General features: G+C 34.1%; 2 protein-coding genes across 2 annotated transcripts in view; both read left to right on the plus strand.

Annotated features, from left to right (window-relative positions):
• The first annotated feature begins 280 nt into the window (after positions 1-280).
• On the plus strand, positions 281-2,683 carry cox4i1 (cytochrome c oxidase subunit 4I1). The gene is made up of 5 exons (NM_214701.1): positions 281-313; positions 1,170-1,246; positions 1,914-2,078; positions 2,160-2,291; positions 2,382-2,683. Exons 2-5 carry the CDS (start codon positions 1,171-1,173, stop codon positions 2,516-2,518), a joined length of 510 nt encoding a protein of 169 aa, NP_999866.1. The 5' UTR covers positions 281-313; position 1,170; the 3' UTR covers positions 2,519-2,683.
• Positions 2,684-3,670: 987 nt separating this feature from the next.
• The window catches only part of dusp22a (dual specificity phosphatase 22a), a 54,246-nt gene continuing 33,931 nt past the window's right edge, over positions 3,671-23,985 (plus strand). Inside the window, 4 exon segments of the mRNA NM_001002514.1 lie at positions 3,671-3,869; positions 4,737-4,770; positions 6,262-6,344; positions 17,406-17,455. Coding sequence (NP_001002514.1) covers positions 3,849-3,869; positions 4,737-4,770; positions 6,262-6,344; positions 17,406-17,455 — 188 coding nt within the window. The 5' untranslated portion in view covers positions 3,671-3,848.

Here is a 23,985-nt window from a genome sequence, read left to right on the forward strand (position 1 = left end):
GTATAATTTTATGTGCATTGCAATATATATATATATATATATATATATATATATATATATATATATATATATATATATATATATATATATATATATATATATATATATATATATATATATATATATATATATATATATATATATATATATATGCAACAATACAGAAGCACAATATTTACAAAAAAATGACTTGGTTGTAGGACCGATTTATTCGTCAGCCATAACAGGTCATATTGCTTTACCCACACATTTCCTGTTCGAGTGTCTCACTTCCTTTATCCTTCCTCGAGCGAGCGGCGGTCGGAGACGCTAGGTGAGAGACAACTAAACGTTTTTGTTTTTGTAGAAAACAAAATCAAAGATATCTTGATATGTACTTTGTCTTGTTTGTTGTAGTGCTGCTTAATTCACCTGAGTGTCGAAACTAGCAATTAAACGAGTTTCAGGTGGTGCTAGAGATATCGAGGTTGCTGCGGTTGGTGACTGATGCTGGGTTAGCTTTTTAGCATTAGCCGAATGCCGGTGCATGTTTTTTTAACTATCCAGCACAGTGTTAAAACTTAATTAAAAACATACTTTGATATATGCCATCATGGCGCTCCTTCTTTTATCATATATGAGTTATTATGTTTAACGTGTTGCTTTTGTTGTTCATTCGCTCTTTATGAAGATGTGACCTTGTGACGTTAGTTAGCCGTTCATGTCAACGTCAGTGTTATTGCCACTAGTACTACTGTGTGTGCTGATATAAATATACTTTAATGCTTAGCAAATGCATATACTCTTGTATTTTATGCATTTTAGATGTAATGGAGTCATAATAATATAATTTGGTCATGGCATTTTTTTAGTTGAGTATATCTTTTTATTAATGGGATGCATTGCTTTGCATATAAATATTTTAAATACCATTTAAATTGAAACATAATAATGCATAAAATGTACATTTATTGTTTGAAGATTAAAAAAAGTTAATAACCAAACATCTGAACCACTAAAATTAATGTTTCTGTAGATAATAAAAAAAATCTATTCACCATTCCCCTCTGCTTGAATATATATGCTCTAGTTCTGCAGCTGTCACTTTTATTGCCTCTTTGTATCAAACCTGAGCTGTTAAAAATGGATGATTAAAAATACTGTTTGTTTTTTTTATTTTGCTCTCACAGAATGTTGGCAACTACGGCATTTCGTCTTGTTGGTAAACGGGCCTTGTCCACCTCCATCTGCCTTCGTGGTGCACATGGTAAATTGCATTGCAGCGATTTCCCATCTCACTTTTTTATTAATAATTACTTATACTTAAGTAAAATAATACAATTAGATAAAATTTTAAATTAAAATAAACATATTTCTCTCAATTTATTTATTGAGAATGTTTTGTCATCTTATTGATAGTATTTCTTCCTAATATAAAACATAAATGTTGTCCTTTTTTGACAGTTGGTCAGAATAACAAAAGGCACCATGTATTCAGACAACAATACTATTGCTTTAGCCTAAGAAGACTTAATAAAATCACCATCTGGTGGATTAAGCCTCATTTTCAACTAATAACTGATGGCATTTGTGATTTTTGATTAATTTTTCTAGGGAAAAAAATGACTTGTTAATGAAATGTTATCACGCTTTAATATAAAATACATATTTTTAAAACTCAAACTAAAAGTGCTTAGGAGTAGCTTGAGGTAGTTCTTTGCGTATGGGATTCATCAGAATCTCCAGCAAAAGTAAGTCCAAGGCACTTCAAAAATTAGGAAAAAAATGTAAAATGTATTTTAAATATTTTTTCCACATTTTTCAAGTGCCTTGGAATTACTTTTGCTGTTTCTAAATATTTTTTTAAGTTATCTTAATTTTCCATAGATGTATGTTTTCAAATTGTTTAACGGTTGTTCAAATAACCCTTTCAGGAGTTGCGAAGGTCGAGGACTACTCACTCCCTGCATACTTTGACCGACGAGAGAGTCCTCTTCCGGAAATCAAGTTTGTGCAGCAGCTGAGTGCTGATCAAAAGTCTCTCAAGGAGAAAGAGAAGGGATCCTGGGCTGCACTGTCCAAAGAGGAAAAGATTGCATGTGTGTTATATGAGAATTGGAAAAAAAAAACGTTGTTTGAGTTTTTATTTCAATGTGCTAATTTCCGTTGTTTAATTTCAGTATATCGTATCAGCTTCAAGGAAAGCTTTGCTGAAATGAATCAAGGATCAGGAGAGTGGAAATCTGTGGTTGCAGGAATCTTCTTCTTTGTCGGCTTGACTGGCTTAGTAGTTTTGTGGCAGAGGAAATACGGTAAGTGTTAGACTTCAACATGCCTTATAAAAGTATTGCTGATCATCTCATCCAGGAAATATTGAAACAAATTGTCTTTTCTTTTTTTAGTTTATGGAGATGTCCCCAATACTTTTGATCCTGAATACAAGCAGAAGGAGATCCAGAGGATGCTGGATATGAGAATCAACCCTGTTCAGGGATTTGCTGCCAAATGGGACTATGAAAACAACGCTTGGAAGAAATAAATGATGTAAAAATTGATCTGTTGGACCAGGCACACACACACCCTCTAACCAATAAAAAGAAAAGTCTGCAATTATTGTTTGTCCACCTGTTACCTTCAAATGGTTTTGGAAGATGACTTCCTCTTAAGGTTATGTATCATAAATAAAATGTCAATATCTCTCAAAGTAATTGTTTTATTTTGTCTAAGGATATGTATTGTGCATAATTTTACAAGTGAAATAATTATTCTTAAATTCAAATGAATAACTTCATTTTGACAATGGGATTAAAGCATATACATTCCTTTACATACAAGAAAATAAAAATAAATGTATGCAATTTAAGTAAATGCAGTGGGATGAGAAACAGTCTGAATTCAGTTTTAGACCTACTTGTGGCAGTTTTTTTTAAGCAATCATCAACTGCGTTGCATTTTTTTAAAACCTGAAGCAAAGTTAATGGAGTTCTTTCTTCATGACGTAATAAAGAGAGACATTAAAAACTATAGTTGATGAATTCAGATGCAAAAGCGTTGAGTGCCATCAGCAATTTTCTTCTAAAATGAGCATTTTCTCAGCCTATTTAAGTTCAGTTATTACAAGTCAAAAGCAATGAAAATAACCTATTTGTTGCAATAAAACAGAAATTACTGATCTTACACAGTTGCCTGAAATAGTTATTATTTTTGAAGAAATGTAAACTCCAGTTGTTGTTTTTTTGATACAAATTATACTTATAAATACAATTCTGTAATTTGCTCCAGCATGTTAACCACTGCTCTTTTTTTCTTAAAAAAAAAAAAAAAGGATAGATATAGAATAGTTATAAAATATCTTGAAGGATGAGGGTAGCTGTTGATGGTCCTCGTTGGCCTGGTGTGGAAAATAAAGTGAAAATGTGGGGAAAAGTGGTAAAGTTTGGTAAATGATGGTAAATTAAATTTTGGGGGTGAACAATGAAAACTGCATAACATGTTTTAAATTCGAGATTAAACATGTAGTTGTTTTACCAGTGCTGTTTCTCAGAGAATCGAGTTGTGTGTATACTATTTTCAAAAGGACTTATCTTGTAGTGACGTTGTGGTCAAAGTTTACTCCGCGAGTAAACGTTTATTGAAGTTAAGAAAGGGTTAAAGTCTATGCTGTGACGTCAAAAAGGTTCAATGTTTTGATTTCGGCAGAATTCCGGAAGCTGTCACACCGACTGTTTTCTTCTGTGAGCTTACTGAATATAATTAGACTTTTACTATTGAACGCAGTCGTTTTCGAGCCGCATGTCGATTCTCTGATGCAATGAACATTCTGAGGTCTGTTTGCACGTAAACTTAACAGTCGTTCCTGACAAATAACCATGGGGAATGGAATGAATAAGGTAATGAGCGTTATAATACTTGCGGATAATTTTGTTTATTTCTCATTACGGTAGTGGGCCATGTTAAATGTCAGCTGCTATATTTATAAATTTGACATTTAAATAGCCTAGACGCCAGGCACAGTCTGTACACTGTATACAGTTACGTCTAATTCTTTATTCATTATTTAGCCTTTCAGTGCCCTCACTAAAAGTACACTGAGGTGGTACAACGTATGTTTTTACAAACACAAACCGATCACAGTAGGCTGTATTGCTACATCACGCTGTTACTTTGTGATATAAGGGTGATATTTAACATAACATCATGTTATATCACGATTACACTGGGTGCGCAGTTCTTTAATTTATGTGTTAATTAGGTCAGTGCAGCTTCTGTCTGCCTATGCAAATTGTTGTCAGGTTACAGGTTATTGAATTGTTCATTAAACCGGACAAGTTAAGTCAACGATAAGATTTTTTTTCTTTGTGTTATCTGAATGTCATTGTAAACGCAGCATTCATAAAGCGACTTCCATATTTCGTGAGGAGTAGGCTATAGTTAAAAAAAAAAAAGTACGTCAGGACCATTATAATAGTATAATGTCAACTAATTCATAAATGTAGGCTATTATTTATAGCCTACTTTTTACCAGTTACTGCTCATAGTTTTAAACTTCATTTGAAAATGTTCATGTTTTTCAAAACCATCAGAAACCAAAATACAAACTGTTAAATAATTTTTATTTTACCTTTATACGGGTATATTTATTCATGTTTATTATTTATTTATTGTGATGGACCTATATATGCAGTGTAATTTCAAATGTTCAGCTTTTTGCTGTTATGTGTAAAAAAGTTAAATAAACATTTTTGTTTTACGCATAGGTCATTGATGGTCTCTATCTAGGAAATATAAGAGGTAAGCGCATTTTTTAAGAAATTATTTGTTTTGTCATTATACTGTAATATTATATAAATAAATAAATAAATAAAGGGGTGACTCAGTGGTTAGCACTGTCACCTCAAAGCAAAAAGGTAGCTTGTTCAAGTCCTGGCTGGGCCAGTTGGCATTTCTCTGTGGAGTTTGCATCTTCTCCCCGTGTTGGTGCAAGTTTTCTCCTGGTGCTATGGTTTCCCCCACAGACCAAAGACATACACTATAGGTGAATTGAATAAATGAAATTGGCTGTTGTGTCTGTGTTTCCCAGTACTTAGTTGTAGCTGTAAGCAGGGGCGGACTGGCCATCTGGCAATTCTGGCAAATGCCAGAAGGGCCGGACCAATTTTTAAATGTGGGCCGGTCAGTTTTTTTTTATATGTATTGTTTTTAAGTGCAGACAGCTTTTATCCCTTGCTAGATGTGATATTATGATGATGATAATAAAAATAATAATAATAAATGTTAAGCATTTGGCCCAATCGGCAACTGCCGCCTGGTTTCAAGATGGGCCAACCCAATCCAAGGTTACCCGGACATAATCAAAACCTGGCTAGAATGTTACAGTATAGTATAGTATAGTGAATGTGTGTGTCTGTGGGTGGGGCTGTGTCGGTGGGGTAATGTGGGCTGGTGTGGCAACAGTGCCAGGGCTGAATTTTTATCCCAGTCCGCCCCTGGCTGTAAGCGATGTGTAATACATTTGCTGAATACGTTGGCAGTTCATTCTGCTGTGGCGACCCCTGATGCATAAAGGGACTAAGTGAAGAAAAACGAATGAATGTATATATGAATAAAATTTCAGGTGCTAAATAATAATTCATTGTTCAAGAAAAATATCCTAATATAGGTAGAAAAAAAGGTGTATCTTTAAACCTAAGGGAGAGCTTTAAAACAAGTGATTCTTATTAAGTTATTATGGTCAGAGCAGTGAGGGTAGGCATATTTGGTCTTCAAAATAATAATGATCATGCTAGAAACTCAAAAAGTTGGAATAATATAAATGAATAAACAGGTCTTTAGCTGTATTTCAGAGATTTTAAAGTAGCCTAACAGAACAATCCAAATTCAAAAGAGGAAATGGTCACTATCATCTGGTCAGTGAAGGGGTTTATTGACAAGGATAAGACTGAGGTAAACTGTGTAGTTCTAGAGTCACGAGTACCAAATTCATCACTCTATCAGAACTGTTGCTATAATAAATTATTACTTGGTATACAACATGTTTAATAATTAAATTAGTAGTGGTATTTTAATGAATATTGGATGATAAAATATAAATAGTCTAAATATCTTCATACCACATTGACCCTTTGTCCTGCAAGATTGTTATTGTTGATGTTTGCTTACTTCAAACCCACTGATTTAACTATCAACATCCAGACCTGCTGTGCACTATAATAACCTTTAAATTACTCACAAAAGTGGGCGCATGCTGAACACAGTTTTGTCATTTAATGTTTCTGTACACAGATTCAGAGAACAGAGACAGTCTGTCCCGCAATGGCATCACCCATATCCTCTCCGTCTGCAACAATGCAAAGCCTGTGTTAGAGGTAAGAACAGTGTTCCACATAAACCACAAGAAGAGAACTTTCTATTCCTGCTCTAATGCTGTTATAATTTGTAGATGGGAAAATATTACTTCTTTGTATTACATGGAACAAAGCTCATGACAAAGCTCTTTGACATTTTGCACACATTAAATGTCAAAAATAGTGTGAATGTGTTGCTGGCATCAATTTATTTCAACAGTATTTTTACATACAATGGAAGTCAGTGTGGACAAGCAATTGTTTCTTTCAATTGGTGAAATATTGTCTTATAACCTGTACACAATTTTGGCTCAGTAGATTTCTGTAGCATCTTTGCAGTTATGTGAGGTTTTCAGTTTTTACAACTAGGACTATTTCTGTCTATTATAATACTGTAATTGTTGCCAGTACTTGACTGTGTGTGTCCGATTGCCCCGGTATAGTGACGGGGACACTATACTGTCAGTGAGCACCATTTTTAAAGAAAAGTCCTGACTCTCTGTGGTCATTGCACTTCACATAAAAAGTAGGGGTGTAACCCTGGTCTAGACAAATTTCCTGCCCTACCCATCATGTCCTCTAATTCATCCACTGAATTGTCTGCATCACTGTCTCTCCACCCACAGTTAGTGTGTGATGAGCGCACTGGTGCCATTGTTCTATAGCTACCATTGCTCTTCCAGATGATGCAGAATGAAAGAAATGACCAAAACAACATTATCCAGATGTTTTACAATGGGATCGGTCTACTTGTTTGTCAGTTAATGCTCTCCATTACTTTTATCATCACATGATCTCATAACAAAATCCCATCACTTTCTTATATGCATAATGGACTTTATTTGGTAAAAGTATTTCCATCGTAGTTTATGTACAATTTTTTCATATTGACTTTTATGTATATTTTCAGAATGTATGCATATCTTAGCATTTGCATCAAGCCTTTTTTTCAATGACCTAAAATGTGCATAACAATAGGTGGATGAAAAATAACTAGTAGTTCAACTAAAATAAACATATTCCACATGTTTAATGCCCTAAACTTTGGGCTACACACTTAAAAATAAATAAATATATAATTTTTCTTGTAAAACTTTAGCAAACATCATCATCCTTGGGTTTCAAACAAATAAAAATTATAATGAAAATGATAGCTGATGCAACCCTGTGTTAAACACAATCCTAGCTTTTTATGTGTTTATATTTACAAAATTGATTTGAGTTTGTTATTGAAATCACTGTCAATCTTTTCTTTGTGCTTTTTTTGTCAACTAAACAAGAGTTCAAAATAAATAACAACTTATTGGTTTGATTGCATTTTACAAAATGTCCCAACCTTTTCTTGAAATTTGGGTTGATTACCAATTTAAATATACACTGTAAACATTTTTTTTTAAATAGACTGGCAGCTATGGCTGCCAAACAAAAACCATAAAATTACGGTAAAATTTCTTTGTTGAAATAAAGTGCAAAAACTGATAAATCTACAGATATTTTCATTAAAATGTTTACAGAAAAACGCTGTTATTTTACAGATATTTTCTAAATTATTACGATCAAATCAATTTAATAAAGTTTCACAATAAGAGTTTTACAGAGAAACACTGTTATTTTACAGATTTTTCTTAGATTATTATGATCAAACACCATCAATAAAGTGACTGCACTAAAAGTTCAGAAAACAATGTTATTTAAAAGAATTTTCCCTAAATCATTACGATTAAACACCTTTATTAAAATGCCAAAACATGCTCTTGGTCGTAATTTAACAGTTTTATTTTGGATCAAAAAAGTTAGGAAAAAACAACAAACGAGATACAACTGATTAAATTCTCACAACTAACATTACAGTTACATTTTATTGAATAGTATTCCTGTAAAACATGTAGAGGTTATATGGAATGATTCAGTTCCAAATTTTAAATGAAATGGAACTGTAACATGAAGAAGACCCTGACAAAGGATTGCAGATCCAAATGCAGGTTTATTACAGAGAGATAGTCAGGTAAGCAAAAGTCAACACAGGGGCGACCTGCAAACAGATGTATGCAGGGAATCCAGAGTCATGGTAAAATAACAATCAAATGATCAGTCCTGGCAGCAAACAACGTAAACAATTAACAAACAAAGCAAGCCAAAAGAAGAAAACGCTTCATAATGTTCACAGTAACCGTATAACAAGACTAAGCAATTGGTGCGTCCATGTAATCAGTTCATAACGATCCTCCGACTGTGTGTGTGCAATCAGCAGAATCTGGAACAGGTGCATGTGATCACTCTTAGTGTGTAACTTTATTGTATGAATTTGATCGTAAGAATCTAGAAAATATCTGTAAAATAACAGTGTTTTTCTGTAAACATTTTAATAAAAATATGTGTGGATTTATTATTTTTTCACTTTATTTCAACAAAGAAATTTTACCGTAATTTTATGGTTTTTGTTTGGCAGCCGTAGCTGCCAGTCATTTGACCTTTTTTATGATCTTTTTTTATTTTATTTTACAGAGCACGTAATTACAATTTATTACTTAAATTTAATGTAATTTTAAATGTACTTTAAAAAAAAACAGGAAAAGACTGTGTAAATAATACGTAAATTTTATTGTATAAAACAGACAAATTGCTTTAATTTGCCATTATTTATATAGTACATAAAATAACAGTCAAACTTTTGAATATAATTTAAAATAACAGAAAAAAATACTGTATAAATAATATTGTAATTTTCCTGTATAAAAAACAGAAATGTCAGTAATTTGTCTTTATTAATAAAGTGCCTAAAATGAAAGTCAAACTGTAAATTTAGAGAGAATATGTCATTTTACAAAGTTTTGAATATAATGTGAAATGACAAAAAATTACTGTAAAAAAATGTTTTTTTTACAGTATATATATATATATATATATATATATATATATATATATATATATATATATATATATATATATATATATATATATATATATATATAATAAAACTTCATTGACTATCTTTTTTCTGGGATCATAATCAAACAACAAACATGGTGCAAGAGTGCCATAGGACAATAGTTTTACCCTTCGTTTTCATTCACCCATGTGTTCCAGTCCACACAGTCTGAATGACACACAAACACCTGGACAGAGTTTGAATGAGGGCAGAGAGGTTACTATGTTTTAGAACAGCTCTAAGACTTGAAAACAGCCTTTTTTCTGTTGGACAACGAATTATAACCTCTGCAAACACCAGAGCTTTCTTTTTAAACCTTATAAGCAACACACACCCACATTATCTTTGCTACAGTTGAGAGACTAACAAAGCTTCAATAAGATTCTCAGTAAAATGCTCCCCAACACCAAATTTTGCTACCTTCTTTTTTGAAAAGATTACTATCATATGTGAATAGCTTATTCTCAAGTTTTGTTCAAATCATTGAAAGAGAGAGGTTATTTAGATCTTGTATTTGACATTCACAAGGTAATTTTAAAAATATAAATTATAAAAATTTAAAATTATTTATTTTTATTTTATTTTGGCCAGTTTCAGAAAAAAAATCCTAGAATATTTCCTGCTTTATTTATAGAAGTGTTACAGCAATATGAATCTATGTCTTGCAGTGTGTGCATGGGGCACAAATGTTCTAAAATGCACCTTTTGAACTTACATTTTATTATTATTATTTTGCTTTTTTCTTATATCATTTGATCTCCTTTTCTACATTTTATCTTGATACAAAATAATTATAACATGTAAAGCATATTGTACGATGAATTTACAGCTAAAAATAATAAATAAACTATTTTATTTTTAAAACTAAATCTTTTCTGATTTGACTGCTGGAATGATTTATAATTGAAGGTGGGGGCCACATTTGTGCAGATATAATTATAAATTATAGGTATTTATTTGGGGAACCTTAAATTTCTTAGGGCCCTAAGCAGCCGGTTACGTTGCTAATTGGTTAAATACGCCCCTGACTACAGAATGTGTTCTGTGAGGGTTGTGGGAAAATGACAGGATAAACATTACAGGGTAACACTTTAGAATAACTATCTGTTGTAAGTAATTAATAGATCATTAATAAACTGTTAGTTAATGGGTTATAAATGACTTGTTAAATAAAAGTTAATAGTTTGTTAATTACTTATAACTGTGTCTAATAGATAGCCAAAAGATAACTTACAAGCTGTTAGTTAACAAGTTTTAAATGACTTGTTAACTGTATTTTAATGATTTATAACTATACCTAATAAATTAGAAACAGATAATGAAAATGCTGTTTGTAAATTACTTACTAAAGACTTGTTAAGTATCAGTTAATAGTTCATATATGTTATTGGAACGTTATTATAGTTGCAACTATTCTTCATTTATTAACTGTTAGTAAATGAGGAATAGTTGCAATATTAGAATAACCTCCCAATAACATACATAAGCTAATAACTAACACTTAACTAATATATTAGCTCACACTTTACCAATCTGTTGTTCATAGTTTGTTAACCATCTACTTATACCAGTGAAACTTTGTAGAACAGCAAATGGATGGAACAAGTTCAAGCTACAGAAATTTGATGTGATATTTAAAATATAACATTTTTTGTACCTTAACCTTTTTCCACTCATAGGCTTTTCTGTGTGCTGTGTTTTACCAAAGAAACTTCACAAATGAAATGTTGAATGTTGTGTTTAATGTATAGAAACACCCATACTGAGACATCACATGGCAGAACAGCAGTATACAACAGAATACAAACCCATGAGTTTGGGCACTTTTTGTGCTAAACATAAAAAAAAAAAAAATATTTTATTAGAAAAGTTGTACAAAAGTTTCACTGGTATTAGTAGTTTGGAAAAACTAATATGTAAAGTGTGAGTTAATATATTAGTTAAGTGTTAGTTATTAGCTTAAGTATGTTATTGGGACATTATTCTAAAGGTACAACTATTCCTCATTTACTAAGTTAATAAATGAAGAATAGTTACAACTATAATAACGTCCCAATAAAATATATAAACTATTAACTGATACTTAACAAGTCTTTAGTAAGTAATATACTAACTGCTTGTTCATGATCTGTTACTACTTTATTAGGTATAGCTATAAATTATTAAAATACAGTTAACAAGTCATTTATAACTTGTTAACTAACAGCTTGTGAGTTATCTTTTGGCTATTGTAAGGTCCACCCAGTTGGCCCAATGCCGGTGTCCACTGGTGGATGAAGGTTTAATGCCTGTCCGGTCTTTCCAGTGCACAATGTTGATTTACCTTAAATTTAACTCGTATCTGACTCCAATTTTAGTATGAGGTGGTTTAGAATATTAATATATTTATCCTCGTTTTATCTGACTCCAATCATAAAACATTAAGAAGATTATATCAATATATAATTTAGATAAATGTTTGAACCGTTTGTCTTCACTAGTAACTATTACATCCGTTCATTCGGGTGCTCATGTCGCTCAGAGAAATCGCCTCGGCCGAAGGCGTCCCTCACCGTCACACTCCGGTCAGTCTTGAAAATTAAACAGAGGTAATTGACTAATACTTTAGATGGCCGCTACCAGCACGCTCATTCTAAAATACTTTAGTTAGTCCCGCTTAGATGTACACCTTTGAGTTAAGACAATCATCATTTCTAATTAGAGGTTAGGGCATTAATATAAATGTACCCGACTACTGGACTCTATAGTAACTTTGGTTTTCACCAAGCCCATGGTTTCCCATATGAACTTAATTTAGAATAATATTACCTTCAAACAAAGGTCGGGTACCCAATCTAGGTTAGTTGTGCAACACCTTGTTGACCTAGACGGAAGTTAACGCCCTTTCCACCTAAGTACACTTGAATCAATATCAAGAGTCAGTCGGATCCCTAAAACACAATTAGTGTGCCCAATGCTCCATCTCAACTGGATTTTAGTCCGTCTACTGACCTGACGCAAGACGTGCGGAAACAAGGATACAGCACAATCTACTTGAATTAATAATTATAGAGTGAGCAAAATATGGTCAAACATTACAATTTATTAGTCAGGCAAATGTATTATGCCAATTCAATCAGTCAATTCATAAATGATCAATACAAAACATCAAATTGTCAAAGATAAATCCAAGATGAAAAGATGCATACCTGACTTCAAATTTTACATAACGTGGAGCGTAAGCTCCATGTTATGGGCTGATCTGGTCAGGCAGAATCGCCCTGAGCCTTTCTCAAACCTTACCTTAAATAATCAAAGAATTCCCTAAAGGAAGGGGGTGTGTGTGTAACAAAAGGCATTCACACTTAGTGCTGCCTGTGAAAAAGTCACACCCTTCACAGTGGTTCAAAAGATGTCTGAAGTTATATATTTATTGTTTTGATCATGTCTATTTCTGAGAGAATGAGACCATTGTACCAGTCGCACTGATACATTTCAAATGATATCAAACATGATAGTTAAAGTCAGTTTGGTTAATTTAAAACATTCAAACATTGAAATGACCATATGTGTGAATTGGGGCGGTTGAAGCCGAGTTTCAGCAGACTCAGATGCAAATGCAGCAGGAGCCGTTTTTTTCCGCATTCCCACCTGCTGGGTTGGAGTCACCAGTCTCTGTTTTCAGCTCATGTTTTGAATTGTCAAAGATATCAAAATATTTGCAATATTTCAACTCTTACACTATCTATAAGGCACAGTTATAAATAATTAACAAACTATTACATTTTATTTAACAAGTCATTTATAACTCATTAACTAGAAGTTTATTAATGATCTATTCACTAGTTATAATGGGTATTTATTCTAAAGTGTTACCCAAACATATTTCAAAAATAATTATTCAAAACACATGTTCTCTTCCAACAGGAACATTTAGTCAATCACAACACATTGACAAAAAAAACAACAACACTATAATCAGCTGACATTACAGAGACTGCATTATTGTATGTGTCAGCTCTACCCTTATATTTGAAACCTCTCTACAGTTTTGTGTTGTTGGGTTTAGTAAATTCATGCATTTTGTTTATTATGCTGCTGAAATTCAATACAAAAAATTAATGACCATCTCAGAGTAGCTTTATTAAATGTACAGTTTATGTAAAAAAAAAACAGACACAGAATTGCTGCAGTACAGACTTAATTTACAAAAGGACATCACTGAGATATACAAACAGGAAAAGCATCGCAATTATAATAAAAAACAAAAACAAAGTAATTTTCTATTCTGCTCAGTTTTCTGCCTTTACCCGGCTTCTTCTTCTCTGGCTCGGCACGGTAACTGTGGCCCTTTGGCTTTTTATGTTTCTCCTAATGCGACACCCTTTCACCAAGTTGAAACCAGGCTCATCAACATAGAAAATTTCATGTGGGACTTGATTGGCCTCCAACTCCATGACTCTCTAAAGGTAATTAGACACAGTGTATGTGAATACACTGAACGCTGAATACAAAATACTGTACTGTACTGCATATCTACTGTATTGTACTTATGAACTCCAGCTTTATAGCGTAGTTTACTGAAAAACACACTGTGTATATATACAGTAATGACTGTATTGCATAACCTTACCTGGACATATTGGTAACAGAGTTCTTTGTGCTCACTCTTCCTTTTCAAGAGGCTTCTTTTAGAACATATTATCATGTGATTGGAAAAACCTCAACACATGAGTGGGGTTTTTAGATGGGAATCAGCTATGATAACTGCAATTAATTATTTCTCATTGGCAATGGAACAAAATACATCTACAAAGACAGATGTTGTGCTAACCATATTAAGAGTTTTGGAAACTTGTTAAATGTATTTAAAAAAACTGTCATAGCAATTGTAACTGAAAACACAAAGCGGATGTGCATGTGTGTGTTTTGAGCAGAAGAGGGCAGCAGTGGTACACTCACCGTACAGCTGTTAGTTAGACAGTTTGTCTTCATTTTCAGTTCAAAGACTTTAAATTCACAGCACACTTCACACTTTTGTAATAGAAACTACAATGTTTCCAACTTGGTTTCATGCATCTTAAAGGAGAAATATAATCCAGATGCAACCCAAAAATGCATATTTGCTTGCTTTGGACTGGTTGTTGTCTGCCATTTAGAGCTGTGCTGAAATTCAAGGAAAACGAAACTACTGTAAATGTTCATTTCATTTTAATGAGTTCCCCCTTATCACACACACACACACACACACACACACACACACACACACACACACACACACACACACACACACACACACACACACACACACACACACACACACAGAGAGAGAGAGAGACATATAAATTAAATCAATTAAATTCAGTGTACAGTATATAAATGCTACTTGCTGTTAAGTTGTTCCTCTATAATTACAGCCAAAGGACCACTTTATTACTACAATATTTAGCCCTATAAAAATATTAACAATAATAATAAGACAGGCAAAAAGGAGAAAAAAAAACTCTTTTGCGGTAATCAATATGCTCTAGGATAGACTTGCCATATAATCACACATTACATGATATTGTCTCTTGCTATGCTCTTTGAATAAAAACACTCCACATGCTTGAGTTTCAGCTGAGGTGTCTCTGCAGCCTCCACTGTATCCAGGAGGAACATTTGTTCATGTGCTGGTTCATCATAGGCTTAAAACCTCCAGACAGAAAAAAAGTATCAGCTGCTGTTGCAGAAACAGTATACAAGCTGTTGCTTTACAGTATATTTCAAGTTTTGGACATTAAGTTTTTTTTTCTGTCATACTGTGTTTAGGCATTAGAAAAATACACAAGAAAGATCCATAATTTTGATAAGGGGTAAGTTGGTGTAAAATGAAACTGTAAGCATATTAGAATCATGTCAGTTAACTGAATATTGTGCGAAAATAACATGAATTGCGTTTCCGGTACGGTCACAATAGACTGATGTTGTGTGTTAAGAATTTTAAAAACGTTAATACAGATAGGACAAAGTATGTTAGCAATTCAATTTGAAAAAATGTAAACGAGTTAAAAAAATGCTAGGATCCATGCTATTCCTTAATGTTGCCCCAATGCAAATTGATTAAGTTAACTTAATTGTTCCTACTAATTAAGCAGATTGAACATGAAACAATTAAGTAGTCCCAAAACACTTGAAAATTATGTTGAACTCATTTAAATAAGTTTAAACAAGCAGCAAAACATATGTTTTGAGTTTAAGCAAATCATATCTAACTGAAATGTTTTAATCATAATAAAGACGTAGATTTTTTGCTTCAAAAACAAAGAAATGGGATGCATGAGGAAGCTGTGCGCTCATTATGCTTTCAGTTTATTAATGTTTATAGTAGCCAGCTGATCTGCAGCTCAAGTCGAGTCACTGTATTTCTGTAGTACATTCCACAAGACAGAATGTGTTAAAGCAGATTCACAGAGATCAACTGGGGAGACTGAAGATTTAAATATCATTAACATTGTGAGGTCCAATAATTTTAATTGTGCATTGTTTAAAACCAGTGTCATTGTTGCAATGGGTGATTCAGCTACAATAGTTTTAGAGGACAATAGTGCAAGCATCTGGCTTATTCAGGTCAAATTCTCAAATTCTATTCTCATCAGATGTTGTCAGTCAGTCAGTGACTTTTTTGATATATGATTCAGTTTATTTTGAATTTATTTTATTGGTATCCCCTTGAGATGTACTGTATCATCTCATTTTCTACAGGGTCCCTCCATGTATCACAATCAACAAAAAGACAACAAAACACAAACAAACAAACAAACAAACATTAAGTCAAGGGGAAAAGCATTGAGATTAAAAGATAAGAAGCAAAACAGAATACAACATATACAGATCAGTGAATCTGATTACAAAATAGTCAATAACACCTTCAAAAAAAAAAAACATGTACAAAAAAGAAAAATATGAGAATAAAGTTTGCATTAAAAAAAGAGTTGCATAATAGCAATAAAATGACACAAGGAGAAAGTACTAAACTGCTGAAACACATTTAATACTTCAATGATAGCAGCTTAAAGATGGCACTCATATAAAGTTATATACTGTGCATTACAGTCCTTTTTTTACAGACTTTAACAGAGTTTAAAAATCTTGCTGGTTCTGTTAGTCTCTTCTATCAAATCTTTGATTTGTATTTTCTATTGGATTGAAGTCAGGTGATTGGCTGGGCCATTCTACAGCTTTGTTTTCTTTCTCTGAAAGCATTTGAGCATTTCCTTGACTGTGTTTTGGATCATTGTCTTGCTGTAATGTCCAATAATAAGGCAACAGTTTCATCTTCATTCTCCTGTTATAGATGTTGTACTGAAGCAGCTAATATTAATTTACAATGACAAAGGGCAAAGGATTGCTAAACAATGCCTCATTCACACTAGCAACAACTTTGTTGCTGCCTGTCACTCTGGGTGGTGACCTGCTGCAAACGCAGGTCTGTGTAGGTCTACAGCATGGAGAATACAACCTGATCACTTGAGCTCTACTGGTGCTCTTATTGGCTGTCGCTCAAGAAAGTCTCTCTTTTTTGCATTAAGTTGAAGGATTCTCAACTTTGTTGTGTCACTCGACACGCTCTGCTGGAAGTCGTTCACTCTTCATTGAAATGAACCGTCGCTTGAAACTTTGACACTGCAAGTTGTTCGTAGTGTGAATGAGGCTTAATTACTGAGAGAATTCAGCTGCTGTCTGGGCATTTACTGCCTTTCAATACCTCCTTTTCTTCAAGTGTTCAATACTTTTCCCTGTCATTTCATTTTAATAGGCGTAACATAATTATAATTGGTAAACTAATTATATTTGTTTTCTTTGCATATATGTATTACGTTGGTTGTTACCAACATCTAGGGAAAATTTCTAGTCAACTGCACGTTTTTTTGAGAACAATTGTGGTGTTCAATACTTATTTTCCCTGCTGTATATATTCTTTTAAAATGTATAGTCTGGCAATTGAAATAAAAAGAAATAAACGCCTCCAAGTAATCATTAATACACAATCAGTCATAAAGTAATAAAAAGGAATAAGTCCTGTCATATTGTGCTCTTTTATAGTCTGTGACAAGACTTTATGACATTTATGTGCTGCACAAAAGAATAATTGTTTATTTTAAATATTAATTTATTTGTGCTCTCTCCGACAGGATATGACCTATCTGTGCATTAATGCAGCTGATGCCTCCAGTCAAAACTTGTAAGTTACAGTACATACACTGCACAACAAGCTTTTTACACAATGCTTGGATAGAAACACTGAATCATGTTTAGAAAGACCTGTTGTACAATGTGTACAACACTAATTTGAAATGACAGCTTTTCCTCATAGTCACATGACCTTCTTATGATGAGTGTGTATGCTTGTTGGTGTGTGTACATAAATTATATCTTTAGTAAATGTTATTGTTCGAAACATCTTTTTGAAATGTATTCTCATTATAGCATTATGCTTCCTTCTTGTTTGCTTTGGATTCATAATTTTGCCTTCTTTCAAAGTTGTATGTGTGGATAAACTTGGATGGATTTATTTGTTTTTATTAATTAATTAATTAATTAATTTTATTTATGTATGTATTTATTTTTTTATTTTTGATATGACCACTGTGGTTAGTTTGTTGAGTGTTTACACTGTTTTTGATCTTGTCATTTCTCTACATCGTGAACACACAGGGTTGTAAACAGTGGTGGAAAGAGTACTGAAAGTCATACTAAAAGTACCATTACTTGTTAATAATGTAGTGCAAGTAGAGTAAAAGTAGTTAAGTACATCAATATATGAGTAAAATCTGCATTTTTAAAGCAGTAGTAGTGAGCATTATACTGTAAAAATAATTCCATTTTCGACCCTGCAAATTAAAAATGTACCTTCCATCAGTGCCATTTTCTTGTAACACTTGTGTGCTGTTGGTGATGTATTTATCCATTTCGGGGTGATTTTGAGTCTTAATTTGGCCACAAGTTTCTGTGTTTAAACAAATGGAATGACTTTTGGTGACGCATCTTATTTTGAGTCATATATTCATATACTTTGGGATTTTTCAAAAACTCAACAATACATATTGGGCAAATTTACTTACTCTTTTTGTTAGTGGCTGCTCTTGCCCCATTGACATCCATTATAACAAAGTGTGTGTGTGTGTGTGTGTGTGTGTGTGTGTGTGTGTTTGTGTGTGTGTGAGTGAGAGAGAGAGAGAGAGAGAGAGAGAGAAATGGAGTGTGTGAAAATGTAAGAGAAACCTTTGCACACATATATAGTATACACATATATCACACATATAGTTTTACTCCAAATAAAAGGCAGAAAGCAGGCCTATCTAAAAGCTTAATGGTGCCAACCGATGATCAACAGTAAACATGAAAAATTTTACCTCTTCCCAACAAGGAAAACCACCAACAATGAAAAAGATATGGTTATATGCAATCAAGAAATGTTGTTAATATGGAAGTAAATGGGGCAAAAACAACCACTGACATATCAAAAGGGTAGTCAATTAGAATAGTCCACAAGAGTTACAAGTGTTTATAAGTGTAAGTTTAGGTGATTTGGCATTCATGGACTATACATTTAATTAAAATTACAATATACAAATTAATTTATGTGAGAACACGTCATATGTGCACTTTTAATAAGTGTATGTATCTATGTAACTTAAGGGGAACAAATCCAACACAGGCTCATTAGAAATATGTACCTCAGTCTACATTTTTGTGAAAATACAAATAGGTACTTGAACATAAGTACCATTCAATCAATTATTTTCTTGTCAGCTTAGTCCCTTTATTAATCCGGGGTTGCCACCGCGGAATGAGCCGCCAACTTATCCAGCACGCTTTTAGGCAGCGGATGCCCTTCCAGCCACAACCCATCTCTGAGAAACATCCATCCACATACACGTATTCACACACACACTCATACACTACGGACAATTTAGCCTACCCAATTCACCTGTACCGCATGTCTTTGGACTGTGGGGGAAACCGGAGCACCCAGAGGAAACCCACATAAACGCAGGGACAACATGCAAACTAAACTATCATTATTTCTCTTTAAAGGACCGTTATGTTGCCTAGTTACGAGACCTGTCAATAATCTCCTCACTGCACATTGATTCAAACATAATTATCTTATCGGAGATTCGGCAGCAGGATAATTATGCATTCAGAAATGATTAGCCAAACACGTCTTTAAAAATGTTGTTCCTGATGAAACATTAAATGGAATACGTTTGACTATATTTACTCAGTCCACTCGGTTGGTCTTGCCATGTTCAACCAGTCTATGAGGTAAAGTCTAGAAGGGATACAGCTGCGGACACACACATCAATTTAGCCTCCATCTTTTATCTAACACTGTATAACAATAATTAATAGTTTACAGTACTGTGACGGTTGGGTTTAGGGTCGGGGTGGAAGTAGGGGTTAATAAAATAAAGTTTATTGGGTAATTTAATAAATAACATGTATAATACTCGGTACAGTTACTGTTTTTAAATTTTTGTAACGGTTGGGTTTAGGATTGGGGTAAGGACTTTAATAAAATATAATAAATGAGAAATTTAATAAATCTCATTACCTTTCAGCCGTGACCGTATCAGAGGCGGACTGGGACAAAAATTTAGCCCTGGCACTGTAGCCACTTCAGCCCACATTACCACACAGACACAGCCTCAATCATGGACATGCACATTCACTACTTATATTGGTGTACAGATGCTGAAATAATATAAGCAGTGCTATTTAAACATTTACTTTATGTAACTGGAACAAAAACAACCCGTTTATAACAAATTTATACATACAGTATTAGTCTCCACTTTCCTTCCTAATCTGCAATTGCCTCTCTGGTTCTACCGCTAACTGTATTAAAGAAAATAAATACATAAATAAAAAATTACTAATGTTCTGCGTCTTACAATTTACATACCTGAAACTTGCCTACAGCACTTATTGATTGTTGCTCTTAGTTGTGTAAATTGCTTCCTTGTCCTCATTTGTAAGTCGCTTTGGATAAATCGTCTGCTAAATGACTAAATGTAAATGTAAACACAGAAAAGCTAACTGACAAGGGCTAGAACCAGCGACCTTCTTGCTGTTGCTGTTGCTGTTGCTGCGACAGGACTACCTACTCCGCCACTGCATCTATATTTATAATGAATGCTACAGGGTTTGTATGATGCCAATAACACTTGTTCCTTTTCACACTAATGATATTTACATGAACATATTATATATAAACAATTATTTTCATACAGTTCTTTGCACAATAGAGTGGAGGAACTAGTTAGAGTTAGCATTTTAGCACTTCCGGTTCCCTCGTCTTAAAGTCAAATGGTTTTTTGAATGGGGTTTGAGTAAAATCGCTTAAATAAGGTCCGTGGCTAACACCAACTCAAGATACTTTCACGTTTTGTTCTACGACATAAAACACATCAGTTACAGCACACTCTTCAACTTTTAAATCGATTATGCTTCTTTAAAAAGACGGTTGCTATCAAGTTGCTAAATGGGACTACAGGCGGCGTCGGGGACAATAAACGTCATCGAGCTTATCTGGTCTGGAGCGCAGCTCGCTTGTGTTGGGCGTTTGGATTTGTCTGTGATTTAGGTATTTTCATGAGTAATATTTTATAGTTTGTTGTATTATTCTAATTGAGAATTTAGATTGTGTGTAGATAATTCCTTCACTTATAAAGGCTGTCGAGACAGACTAATTTGTTGATCATTTATTTTAATTAAACGATATTATGAAGATACTGCACACCAGTGCAACAGCCTGTTTCTTTCCTGCTCTCAGTAATGCAAACGTGTGAATAAATGTGTAAAAATACATGAATGTTAACTGTCATTTTAACGTGATCAAGTGATTTCTCGTCTTTTTTTCATCATCTGAACACATTTAACTGCAGTATACACTCCTTTATAAAACGTTCAGCAGATGTGACTGTATAGGCTGCTTTTCGCTGTACTTCGTGACAAAAAAGAAATATTGAATGTTGCTCTGTGTCCATGATGATGGAACTTGCAGGCATTTGATTGACTTGTTTCTCCTCACGCCTCATTTCTGTCGTCTGTTTAAGGTACGCGGGCTGTGTGCACGCGAACGATACACTTATTTAAATATGTCTTATAATAATGCTATATAGGCACTAGGGATGTAACGGTATTGTAAATACCGTCATACCGCAATATTAATTTTTTTCGATATTACCGAAGTCGTATGACTCGGTAAAACTATAGGTCTTCTGAGAAAATTTGCTCAGGCGAATGAAGCGAACGGGAGGTAGCTTAAACTACATTTCCCATCAGCCCAGGCGTGGCCATAATCCTTTGCGGTCTGCTGTCGCTACAGATCCAGTAATGCGGAAATGGAGTGTGCTGCTAGTAGCGGAGATGAAAAAAAGATGGAAATGATCGAACCTAAAGCGGGTGTTGTCGCCGCGCGCGTACTGAATAGCAGTGTTGTCGCGCGCGTTCTGATCAGCTGTGTTGTCGCGAGCGTATTGTAAAGCGCCGAGGGGGGGTTGAGCGCGCATTCTCAAGAGCGGTGTTGTCTACTGAAGGGCTGGACGGAGGTTGTGTCGCGTCGCGGGGGCACTTTTGATCATTTTGGAAGGGCACTTTCTATCCAAGACTAAAAAGGGCATGTGCACTGCACAGGTTGAGCCCTATGTGTGCACGTGCCTGCAAGTTGGTGAATACGACTAATAGCAGTCATGGGGACTGCAGAAACATAGCACACTGTTCAGATTGATGCAGACATTGACTTGTACCGCAAAGAGACCTCTATCTCACTCATGGTTTGTCTTCTCAAGTGGGGGAAAGACAATGCACAACGTTACCCACTGCTGTCAACATGGGCCAAGTCATATCTCTGTCCCAGAATCCTCAGTCCCAAATGAGAGGGTTTTTTTCTGTTGCAGGGGACATTGTAAATACCCAGAGATCCCAGCTTTTACCAGATTATAGTTATATGATAATTTTCCTTTAAACCCATCTCTATCTAAGTAAGTGAGTGAGTGATTAAATGTTGAATGTGATGAGTTTTCAACAATACTAAATTGAAACTTTATTTTTTTACATGGTTTAATAATTTTTTGTTATTAAAATTGAAGTTCCTGTTTCAAAGCTTACAGATAGATGACTAATTTGTATGTCATTGACACTTTTGGCACTTTTTTGGAGTATTTTCATAAGTTTTGTTTTTTCCTGTAAATGATTCAATAAATACCGTACCGTGACATTCATACCGAGGTATTACCGTACCGTGAAATTCTGATACCGTTACATCCCTAATAGGCACATTTATACACATTTTTAAAACTTTTAGAACAACCGCAAAGCAAAACAGATGTATTTCCCACGTAAAAACGATCCAAAAGGCACAAAGGTCTATGTGTGTTTGCGTATTTATTAGTTTATAATATATAGCGTGGATTATAATATAATATACAGAGAGATTAACTCTTTATCATGGACATTATTTCTAAAAATAAGCTTGATAAGTTGTCTGTAGCAGGGTGGGGCTGACGTCACAGCCGAGTGCCCCGGGGGCGCTGTAGTCCGTTTATAGCCTAATGTTAGCTTTTCAGTGCTTGCGTTTGCATTTAAGATCCAAAAGTGCTCAAAGTTGTATTTTTGTGTCACAATTATCCGGCTGAACAAAACGTGTAAGTGTAATGAACCGTGTTTGAACACAGAGCTTATTATTCACAATCTTCGAAAACCCTATGGGAAAATCCTATTGGGATTTTCACGAGGGAACCAGTTTTATGCTAGCAGCCTATTAGCCTACAAAGTGACGTCATAGTTCCTCCACTCTATACCATATAAATACCACAAAACACATTATTGATGATAATTTGTAACACTTTATTTTGAAAGTCTGTTTCAGTATTTGTAGACTGCTTAATATTTGTTGATGTTACTCTTGCAACAGACATTTAACTGTCTATAAGAAACTTTGCAAGTACATGCCCACTTACACTAACCCTAACCCCAACCTAACAGTCTACTTATAATCTAATGAGAAATAGTCGGCATGTATATGCAGTGTAAATTAAGTTCAACACCATAAAAATAAAGTGTGACCATAATTTGTAATCACATAGATTTGCCTCACCTTTCTAGCATTCATTTATTTTCTGCTTAGTTCCCTTATTATTCAGGGCTCACCACAGCAGAATGAACTGCCAAATTATCCAGTATGTGTTTTACGCAGTCACAACCCAGCTCTGGGAAACATCTATACACACTTGCATTCACATCCACACGTATACTACGGCCAATTAAGCTTATTCAATTCACCTACAGAGTAGCGTATGTCTTTGTACTGTGGGGTAAACTGGAGCACCCGGAGGAAACCCACACGAACATGGGGAGAACATGTAAATTTACTTTGGTTTTAACCAGGGACTTTTATGCTGCTAGGTGAAAGCATTGAGCCCCGTTCAGATTACACGGTTTTGGCACGATTTTTTTGATGTAGGGTGTCATAGACATTCGTAAATGACAAATAGGCATTGTGACACTTGTTGACAATTGTTTCTTTTTGTGTAATGTGGCATAGTTTACAACAACTGATCCCATGCCTGTGACCGCTCACGGCACCGTTGCAGAAAGTCCAGCATGTTTAATATTTTCTTGTTCTTATGAGTTCCTCCAGGTGTGTGACACGGCCAAATAGGAGCACATAATTTATCAGTTATTTTAGTGGGTGCTGCTGTTAAT

The sequence above is a fragment of the Danio rerio genome, chromosome 18 (assembly GCF_049306965.1).
Source record: "Danio rerio strain Tuebingen ecotype United States chromosome 18, GRCz12tu, whole genome shotgun sequence".
In the NCBI taxonomy this organism is placed as follows: Eukaryota; Metazoa; Chordata; class Actinopteri; order Cypriniformes; family Danionidae; genus Danio; species Danio rerio.

Bases quoted from the DNA above. Each gene is read 5' to 3' on its own strand.
- cox4i1 (NM_214701.1), top strand. From the start codon at position 1,171: ATGTTGGCAACTACGGCATTTCGTCTTGTTGGTAAACGGGCCTTGTCC. The intron at 1,247-1,913 runs GTAAATTGCATT...TAACCCTTTCAG, and splicing joins CTGCCTTCGTGGTGCACATG to GAGTTGCGAAGGTCGAGGAC. The intron at 2,292-2,381 runs GTAAGTGTTAGA...TTCTTTTTTTAG, and splicing joins TTTGTGGCAGAGGAAATACG to TTTATGGAGATGTCCCCAAT.